At 42.2% G+C, this 10940-nt stretch overlaps 1 protein-coding gene across 1 annotated transcript; it reads right to left on the bottom strand.

Annotated features, from left to right (window-relative positions):
- Positions 1-2018: 2018 nt before the first annotated feature.
- On the bottom strand, positions 2019-3428 carry LOC147608805 (protein PHOSPHATE-INDUCED 1-like). Its single transcript, XM_086788616.1, has one exon. It carries the CDS (start codon positions 3303-3305, stop codon positions 2277-2279), a length of 1029 nt encoding a protein of 342 aa, XP_086644742.1. The 5' UTR covers positions 3306-3428; the 3' UTR covers positions 2019-2276.
- Between the last annotated feature and the right edge of the window lie 7512 nt (positions 3429-10940).

Genomic DNA, 10940 nt, shown 5'->3' with positions numbered 1-10940 from the left:
TAGTACCACTTCCTTCCTTGCTTGTTCTTGACTCTTGCTTGCCTCCTTAGCTCTCACACGGACCAGGCTGCTCTGATACCATAAAGAGAATGTGGGGGAGAGGAAGAGCTTCAAACCCTAGCAAGAAAACACACACACACAAGAGAGAGCAAGACACAAGACAGAGATTGCTTCTATCTTCTTCTTCTCTACTCAACCAAACATAACATAAAGATAAGAGTACACACTATATGGGTTAGTACTCAACTACTACAACATACAAGGGTCGGTTCTTAATGTGAACCACCCGACTAAATGAGCTGGCACTATAACTATGCCAGTCTTTAGTAATCCAAAATGGCTATCACACAGCCTGTCATCCCACTGGCTGCATATCGCCTACCATAATCTCACCAACCATGCCGGTGCTGTAGATGGGGAAGCTATCACCCAGGCGGTTCATCAATGTCTATCGTAGCACTAGTTGAGCTTGATATCTCAACATCGATATGGTGGAATCCAGAGAAGATAGGTTCAGAGGCTTGGGACAAACTATCAAAGGGGCAGAGAAGCAATCCTGGCAAATTACATCAGACCACTTTGCGTTGTGTGACCTAGGGAACTGGAATGGCCACTCCCTAGGCTGGAAAAACTTGATTTTGGGGGAAAGCATTGGGTGTTCTATGGAATTATGAGCTGTGTTGAGATCTGAAATGCATTGGTGCCTTTGGTTAAATAAACACAACTACACAATAAAGCTAAGGTCATATAGGATGACCAGCTAATTAACACAATTCAGGAGATGATGATGTTGAGAGAAACAGTAATCGCCACAAGGACATTTTGCTTGTGAAAGCTCTCTATCTGATGTAACTTTTTCTAATTTCTTAATATAAGCTGCCTTTTATTTGGAAAAAAAAATAGAAGTGGGGTTATCAATGGTAATGTTCGCTTGGAAAATGGACATAAGGATGGTGTGGAGATATGCATGCAAATGCTTTTTTGAGCTATTTATGGATAAACACATAAGGTGAGAGAATATACAAAGTTAAAATAGAGCATCATGTTTGAGTCTGTTTTTCTTAATTTGTGTCTAATTTTTATTACTCAATCATGAACAATATCCTTTTTTAAGATCAAACCAAACAATCTTAAATTGTGTGGAGTGTCTATTACATATATGCATTTATATGTACTATGTGTGTGTGTACGCACACACACACACACACACACACACACACACACACATATATATACACACACACATATATATATATATGTATATACACACACACACACACACACACACACACACATATATATATATATGCATATATATAACTAAGAATATTTAATGATTTAAAAATATATAATAATTTAGAATATATATTTATATATAGTCAAATATATATAACATAAAAAGGTTTAAATTTTTATACAATAAAATAATAGATAAATACAATTAGTAAATTTATATAAAATATCTATTAAAATTTATATTTATAATTATTTAAAGATTTTAATAAAGAGCACAAGTGTTTGTATATATATAATATTTCTAAAAATTATGTTCGTGTGTGTGGGGAGGGAGAGAGAGAGAGAGAGAGAGAGAGAGATTTCTAAGAAGAAAAAGATGAAAGTCTTAGCATGAATGATTTTAATTCCTCTTTTAAATGCCGATGTATGGGGGATTTGCCATTGTGTGTGTGTGTGTGTGAGAGAGAGAGAGAGAGAGAGAGAGAGAGAGTTTACTACAAAGAAAAAGATGGAAGCCTTGGCATGATTGATTTTAATTCCTCTTTTAAATGCCAACATGGGTGATTTGCCATATATATGAAGATAGTTAGTCAAAAAAAGTATAGGATATATTTTTATTATCTTTTAAAAATTATGGGAGAAGAGAGCACTAGTCTACATATACATAGTATATACTAGTACTCAACCCACGCATTGTTGTGGTGTGTAAAAGACATTAAGAAGCAAAACACAAGAATGTAAACCGAAATACAAAGAGTCAAATAAGGAATGGAAACCGGAATACAAAAGATCAAATCGATGGGATTTTTTCCTCTTATTTTTTAAAAATCCAAGATTTCTTTTTTCTCTCCCCTCCTTGTGCCTTGGTTGTCCATGGTTAAATTGTAATAGATAGATAGTGTGTATATACACACACTTAATTTGACAGAGAGAGACTCCAGACTTTACTTATCCATAATCAATGTAATTATGTATTATGTACAAAATCGTAGCCAGCCACATCGGGCTCGTCTCTCAAGGGGGAAGTAAAGCTAGCCAGCTCATAGCAGCGTGTGGCATGCAAGGGTGGCGGGGCTCCATATGGCCGGGAGGAGGAATCGGCGGCCGCTGATCCCGAGGGCGTTGTAGCTGGCCCCGGAGGCCTTGTCGAGCAGTAGGTTGCCCGGATAGCCTGGGTAGTGGCCGCTGGCGAAGATGCCGGCACAGGCGGTGGCGGCCTCCAGCGTGCCCGGGAGGTCACCCTGGAAGTAGCCGCCGTCGAAGGGGTTGGTGGCGGCGCCTGCAAGCAAGGCGGCCACGTTCATTACCACGCCTTCCATGCCCACGTCGCCATTGGGCGCCACCAGGGGCGCTGCGGGGGGACCGTACTCCGGCACTGCGTAGGGCCAGGCGCAATAGCCCGGGCATTGCTGCGCCGAATTGCCCACCCACATGAAGGGCAGCTTGGCGGCATTCGAAGACGTACTGGCCGAGCTGTGGAAACCGCAAGAGTTCATACAGAAGTCCTCCACTGCTACGTCCGCCGCCGTCACCACCAGATAGACGGCGTTGGGGCTGGCCCGGAACACACCTGTGGCGACGGAGTCCTCCACGAGGCCGGCGATGGCAAGCTTGGTAAGGTTCTTACCCTTGCTGCAGTTCGCATCCCACGCCATCCTGCCCAGCTTGATGCGGGTCGCCACGCAAGCGTTGGCGCTGTCTAGGTAGGCGCTTGTGGTCTTCCACCAACCGGCCACAGTGGGCGTGCTGCCTATGGCTTTTCCCCGCAAAGACGAGATGAAGTCTGTGAGGATGGACTGCTGCGAGGACGAGAACGAGCCATACCAGAGCACATTGAGCTGAAGGGGCTTGGTGAGCAGAGCGCCGTTATGGTAGGGCAGAAAAAGGGGTGTTGTGGGCACAAGCACCAGCTTTCTAGCTGGGGCCGAGGTCATTAATGGTCGTGCCATGGACGACGACGACGACGACGACGAGCATCTTGCAGCAAGGCAAGCCAGAATATAGAACAAGAAGCAGACACGCGAGGAGGTTGTAACGCAATCACGAGCGACTCTATGAGAAGCTGCCATGGATTGCAGTGTGCTGCCAATGGGCTAGAAAATACTGTGGGCAGAGCCTGGTAAGACGGTGGAGTTGTGTGCAGAAAGCTTGGAGAGCTGGTAATCTACAGCTGCAATGAAGAGAATTTTGTGGATCAGTACGCGGTGCTATGAAATGGCCGGATTGTAGTGATATATAGAGGTACGTGAGTACAAAGGGAAGCTGCATTGGAAGGTCCCGAAGGCCAGGGCCTCGCAAACTCGTGTCCTCCCCTTGGGCAGCATCAGATCCAAAGTCCTTCCTGTAATTGCTCGAGACTCCATCACGTGGCCAGCTTTCATAACATCTCTCCGACTAATCCTTTAATTTTTTTTAGTTTCTATCGGGATCACACGGGATCTCGCCCACTATAGGCCTTGAAATTTTTTATACATCATCATACTACTTTTAGCATGATGTGAGTGGTATACTTGTTGATATACATTTCAAACATGGACGAGGAGAAGAACGTGGGGTGATATATTAATACATGCATTTTTCAAACGAGTAATTGTTAACGTAAAGCACTAGGTTTCAAAGACATTTAAGTACAGTGAAACTTTACAAATCTTTCTTGATTTCTCTTCTAATTTTCAATGCAAGTAGCATTTCACTTTACAAATCTTTCTTGATTTCTCTTTTAATTTTCAATGCAAGTAGCATGGACTTTTTTTAAAAAAACTAAGGTGTGTGTGTGGGGGGGGGGCAGGGGAGATGTATATTATTGTGGCTTAACCCTTGCATTTAACATCAACTTGCTCATATTTAAAACACACTACTTGCAAGTACCTTGAGGTACTTTTCGTTTTATAGCAATTTGTCTCTTCATATAAGGTTGATTTCACAAACATCCGGAAGAGCATGAATGAAATGGCAAAAAATGATTTGTAAAAAGGTGGTGTCTGGCACTTTTCAACTTCACACACATTGTAGCTGACCGTCTTGAGGGCTTGTTCGTCGACGTCTAAGTATTTCTAATCCTTGTTTGGCTTGTCTAAGCTAGCTTGTCTAAGGCAGATTGGACACACCTACACAACCAAAAAACTTGGGAGAATGTGGGTCATAGGAGATTTGAACTAGTGACCTCTTCAACCATTTTTTGGTGCTTCATGAGTAGTTTTTTAATTCATTGGATTTTTTGGTGCTGCGCAAGAGGTACCTTTATAATTTATTGACTTACTTCACTGGATACTTGCGAAAGGGATATGGATGAGTTGATGTAAGTAAGCTCTCTCAACCTCCACTCGAGTCTAAATTATTTAAAGTGTTTTTAATGTCTCTTACAAAGACTCTTCTAAAGGGAGGTTATGCTCATGTAGAAACCTTAAGCTCAACAACTCATGCTCAATGGGAAGTATACATTCTTATCCATAAACTAGTGAAAAAGGGGTAAAGCCAGTAGTCTCCTTATATATAGTATGCACATCACTTATCATCCCAATCTCGCTTGTGTGATGTAATGGTTTTTCTTTTGATAGTGATTAATGTCTTATTAGTGCTTTTAACTTGTCCATTTTGGAAGGTTTATATGGTGTGGTTTTATCATGGTGAATATTTAAATAATCTGTGAGACCTTCAATAACTTCATTGAGGAAATGTGTCCCCCTATTAGATACAAGTTTGGCTGGAGTTGCAAAATAAACAATGATTTTCTTAATCAAGAAATTAGCAATGGTCTATGCATCATCTTTTCTAACAGCTCGTGCCTCATACCATTTGGTGAAATAATTAGTGGCTACTATGATGTAGTTCTTTTTCCTCTTAGATGTAGGTGCTATGGGTTCCACATGATCTATCATCCATTTTTCAAAAGGTAAAGCAAACATAATAGGGATATTAGGTCTAAGACAATTTTCTAGACGTGTAGCCCGTTGAAAATCACACCTCTTACACCACTCATAAGCATCCTTAAAGATAGTAGGCCACCAAGAACCTACCCTTAGAATCTTTATTGTGCAATGAGTTTCCCAGCAAAATGTCCCCCACAAGCTGAATCATGATATTCCCTTAATATGTGTGATATCTCCCCCATCGTCTAAATACTTCTTCCATACCCTTTCTATAAATCTGCCCATTAATAGAAAATTTTTGTGCATGTGTAGCTAACCTTTTTTTAATTTATTCAACTCATCATCAAGAAACTCCAAGGTAGAAAGATAAGATGCAATTTCGTCATACCCTTCTTGAGATTTCTTAATACGAAAACAAGTCAACCACTGGTTCACTAAATGATTCTTTTTCAACATCTCAGAGGTTAGCTAAGCAATCCACTAGTTTTTGAAAAGCTGGGGGTTTGGTTTTCAACTCATAATCAATGGCATGTAACTCCACTACCCACTTCATAATTCTCTTAAAGGGCTCTAACTTCTTCAATAAAAGCTTAAGGGAATCTTTTGGTACATAGATGATGGTATGCTACATAGTAAGATAAGGTCGAAACTTTCTAGTTACCTCTGCAATGATTGAACGTGTTCTCTCCACCACTACAACATACCGGCTAGATACCAACTGTAGCACGGAGGATATCACACTTAGCAATTTTAATGAATTCATAGCGGCGGAGTCGGTATTAGACTCGGTATCAGCCTCGATAATGTACAATCGATAATAGGGTCGGTAGTACCATTGATAAACAGGGTCATTAGTATCGTCGATAATAGGGTCAGTAGTACAGTCGATAATAGGGTCGGTAGTACCATCGGTAATAGGGTCGATATTCATGTCGGTATTCAAACTGAATTTTTGACTTTAATACCGACTTGAATATCGACTATCATACTGAGCTAAATACCGACTCTGTGAATTGGAGCTATTACCAACTCTAATACCCGACTTTGATACCGAGCTAAATATCAACTTTGTGAAGTGGAAATTTTTTGGGCAGTGAGGGAGGATGGCCTTGGACTGTCCTAGAATGGCTGCAACCATCTAAGGACATGTAAATATTTGGAACATATTAAAAAGATAATTATTGGAGACGAACAAAAAAGCATTATATTGATCATCAATATTTACATTGAGTTTGGGATATCAAAAAGAAAGGGTTTAAGCCCTTAGGTGCACAGATGACCCGGCTGACACTAATCTTCCTCGTCCTCACTAGCATCCTCCTCTTGCCCTTGCTCCCCCGCATCTTCTTCCTAGTTGTCTTCATCAGAAGTGATTTCAAAAACGTCTTACAAGGGCCTGGGATTCGGGAATATCCTCCTACAAAACAAAATCAAGCTAAGACTTGAGAGGAAGAACAAGAGACTACATCGATGACATCGTAAAGAGAAAGAGACTACATAGCTCCTCATCACGATTAGGGATCTTGGTGACGAGGCACTTTATGCCTTTCCTCCTACCATACCCTCTCTCACGAGACGAGGAGTGGCCTCACGCCCAATATACTCAAACTACAAGATACACAAAGAAAGATATTAATACATGTTATTATGCCATGTTAAAAAAACTTTTCATACAAGTTGAAAATACTTACAAAATCCTCGTTAAAGCTTGTCCAACTGCCACTGCCAAGGTGAGAAGACGAGACCGCCTCTAAGTGCACTTTCACCCGCATCAAGTTGTTGCTTCCATTTTTCGGGGTCGTGTCTAAACTCCTTCTTGTGATAATCCTCCACTCTTCTTTGTCTAGCCAATCCGGCTTCCCTTTTCCCTACCTATAAGCATCACGAGCCTCGGGTGGCTCATGAAATCCCTCATTCTTTTGTTCATGTAGGATGTGGAGAAATGGTCATCCACGGTGGAAACTCCCAATGAAGTGTGGAGATCACATAATCCTTTCTCCCCTTATCTTGCTTCCTCCAAGGGAGCATGACACTATGGCAAAAGGCCGAGGCTGTCAAATCATACATCCGGCCCAAAACCTTCTTCTCGTCCTCATTTTGGATGATGGCCCCCTCATTATCCACAAGATATGAGTAGCCCTGTGGGAGCTCTCTACGCGGAGTGCAAGAAGGGTTGCGGGTGGGTGTAACCTCAATAGATGGGGAGATGGGGCAGATGTAGATGGGCTTGTAGAAGTGCAACGAGAAGGTGCAGTTTGGGGTGTATTTTGTACGGATGTGGAGACATGGGATCCACGAGACCGAGAAGGTCTTCGTGTAGAGGGGGGGATCGATGGCATCGGTGTCACCACAACATCCCCATGACCTCTACTCTCGATCTCTCCGTCATGAGAAAGAGATGGACACTGAAGACCTAGAGGCCAAAGCTCACAAAGTGGATGTGGAAAGAGAGACTCCGAGCGCTCAGACGCTGCTCTATGCTGTTGCTCGGGAGTCATGCGGGCCATAAATGCCCGATACTCCTCGTCAATGAGAGGGACCGCCATATGATCTAGACAAAACCACACGTGATTATTAGTAGGCATGCTTGTGGCTTAGACACGTGATTAGGCTCTATGGGCATGCATAGAGCCATGGGCAAGCATAGAGCCATGGGTATGCATGCATAGAGCCATGGGCATCCATGCCTCCATTCTTAGGCTCTATGCATGCATAGAGCCTAAGATGCATGGATAGAGGCATATGCATGCATGTATGCATGCATGGATAGAGGCATATGCATGCATGATTGTTCTATGCATGCATAGAGCCATATGCATGCATGATTGCTCTATGCATGCATCTTAGGCTCTATGCATTCATAGAGCTATGGGCATGCATGCATACAGCCTAAGATGCATGGATAGAGGCATATGTATGCATGTATGCATGCATGATTGCTCTATGCATGCATAGAGCCATATGCATGCATGATTTCTCTATGCATGCATCTTAGGCTCTATGCATTCATAGAGCCATGGGCATGCATGCATGCCCATGGCCATAGTCACTACATAATGGGCATGCATATAGCCATGTACATGCATGCATCTTAGGCTCTATGCATGCATGCCCATGGCCATAGTCATGACTCCATGCATAGAGCCATGCATAGAGCCATGCCTCTATGTTTAGGCCATGGGTATATATGGCTATGGCTATGGCTATGGCCAAAAAATAAGGAACTTGAAAAAAAAAAGAGCAAGAGAGAGGGTTTGGAGAATACCTTGGAGAGTGGAGAGAGATAGAAAGCAAAAATCGAGCTCAACTATTGCTATAATAGACATTGATGACCTGCCTAGGTGATAGCCTCTGCATCTACACCACTGGCATGGTGGTTGGTGAGCTTATGGGTGATATGCGGCTAGTGGGATGGCAGGCTGTGTGACAGCCATTTTGGATTACTAGAGACTGGCATAGTTATAGCACCAGCTCATTTAGTCGAGTTCACATTATGGACTGACCCTTGTATGTTGTAGGAGTTGAGCACTAACCCATATAGTGTGTACTCTTATCTTTATGTTATGTTTGTTGAGTAGAGAAGAAGAAGATAGAAGAAAATTCAATTATCCATCTCTCTCTTGTGTCTTGCTCTCCCTTGTGTGTGTGTGTGTTTGCTTGTTGCTAGGGTTTGAAGCTCTCCCTCTCCCCCACATTCTCTTTATGGTATCAAAGCTTGGTTCGTGTGAGAGCTAAGGAGGCAAGCAAGAGGTAAGAACAAGCAAGGAAAGAAGTGGTACTACATGAGTAAGAGCACCATCATCTCTTTCCTCTTCTTGGTTTAGGTACAATACCCCCTCAGTAGCTCTGGGGGCTACACATCTCCAATTGAAGAGCTGTCTTCATGGGAGCAGAGCTACTGAGGGCAGGTACACTATCCTATTACTGGATAATGTTTTTTCATCCAAATTCGTGTTTCGAGTGCATTGGAGGTCCTGTTTTATCACTGTAGGGTATTTTCGATACATTTTTAGAAGTTTTGGTAGAGAACTGTTTCTACAAAATCTGGTTATTGCAGTGCAGCAGTGCATTTTGGAAGTGTAGACAGGGTTTGCACATGTATTTTTGATACTGGGTGTATGTACATGTACTCTAGTCACATTTACACACACGCTGTGCTGAAGTACCCCTGTTGGTGCAGCAGTTACAGAGGAGATACTACTGTATTACAGGTTGCATACAGAAGTTGTCTGTTTGCAGGTTATTTGATTGTTGTTGCAGGAAAATATGTCTGACGGAATTAATCAGATTGTTAGTGAGAAGCTGGATAAGAATAACTTCCATGCCTGGAAGTTCAGAATGACCAATTTTTTAATGGGTAAAGGATTTTGGGATTATGTAGGAGACAATGAGGAGCCTCCAGAGTTATCTAAGGAGAAATCCCTTGAGTCTATCAATGTATCAATTTGGAGGATGATGATTTGGTGAGTGTCTATCTAAATGGGCTTGGCAAAGAGTACAAGCCATGTCCATTAATGAATATGCCTTAAAGATCAAGGGCATTATTGAATCCCTTGGGTCTATCAATGTATCAATGGAGGATGATGATTTGGTGAGTGTCTATCTAAATGGGCTTGGCAAAGAGTACAAGCCATTCAAGACCTCCATTGCTGTTAGGGAGAATATTCCTAACTTTCAGGACTTGATATCTATGATGATCATAGAAGAAAAGGCTTTAGGTGAGGATTCTTCTTCACAAAGCAAGAACACATTGCCTCAGGACATGCCTTCTACTCTAATTCAGGTAGAGGCCGTGGTTGAGGCCAAGGTGGTGGGACTGACAAAGAAATCAGAATTCTGGACAACAACAGTCCAATGATTTTCACAACAGCAATCATACACAGGTGGAAGAGGCAAGTCTAGAGGTAGGGGGAGCCAAAGAGGCCGAGGTGGTTGGCAAAGAAATCAAAATGCAAATAGCATAGAGTGCTATTATTGTGGCAAACCAGGACACATGGCAAAGGACTGCTACAAAAAGTAGAATGATATTAAAAGTGGGAAGTTGCAACAAGGCAACTATGCATCATCTAGCAAACATGGAGGTGACAGAAGTGAGCAGCTGTTTATGATGTAGCACATGCTTAGTTCCATAATAGGGGATGTGTCAGGATCTCAAGATATATGGTATGTGGATTCTGGCGCCTCTAACCACATGACCAGTCATGCTGAGTGGTTTAGAGATATGCAAAAAAATGAAAAAACTAGGTTATGTAGAAACAGGTGATGATACTGCGCATCCCATTGCGCATGTTAGTAAAGTGCCATTCTCTATGCAGGATGGCAAAATGAAGTACTTGGCTGATGTACTTCATGTTCTAAATATTACAAAGAACCTGGTTTCTGTTGGACAGATGGTTGAGCAAGGTCTGCGAGTGAGGTTTAATCCTCAAGGATGTTTTGTGGAAGATTTCAAAAATAAGTGCCGCTTGGTTGCAAAAGGTAACAGAAATGGTAGGATGTTTACTTTCGATGTGAACATGTCTAAGATAAAGGCAGCCATGTTTGCACATGGAACAGGTGTCATTTTGTAGATATTGACATATGGCACAAGTGCATTGGTCATGTGAATGTACAGCGCGATGACTGAAGTCTATGCAAGCCCAAAATATTATTGTAGGTTTGCCAAAGTTTAAGGATTATGGTATGCACAAAGTATGCGAAGCATGCCAACTTGGCAAGCAGGCCAAACATGCTTTTCCACATGAAAAGCATGCCAGTGCTGCAAGGCCATTGGATGTCATACATTCAGATGTATGGGGACTGACCAAGACTGCAACAATTACAGGTTGTAGGTAC

The sequence above is a fragment of the Cibotium barometz genome, chromosome 52 (genome assembly GCF_041138505.1).
Source record: "Cibotium barometz isolate CiBa-2024 chromosome 52, ASM4113850v1, whole genome shotgun sequence".
In the NCBI taxonomy this organism is placed as follows: domain Eukaryota; kingdom Viridiplantae; phylum Streptophyta; class Polypodiopsida; order Cyatheales; family Cibotiaceae; genus Cibotium; species Cibotium barometz.
This window is presented reverse-complemented; position numbering and strand designations above follow the sequence as displayed.

What these genes read in the sequence shown, in the direction of transcription:
- LOC147608805 (XM_086788616.1), bottom strand. Translation starts at nt 3,305, where the DNA reads ATGGCAGCTTCTCATAGAGTCGCTCGTGATTGCGTTACAACCTCCTCG.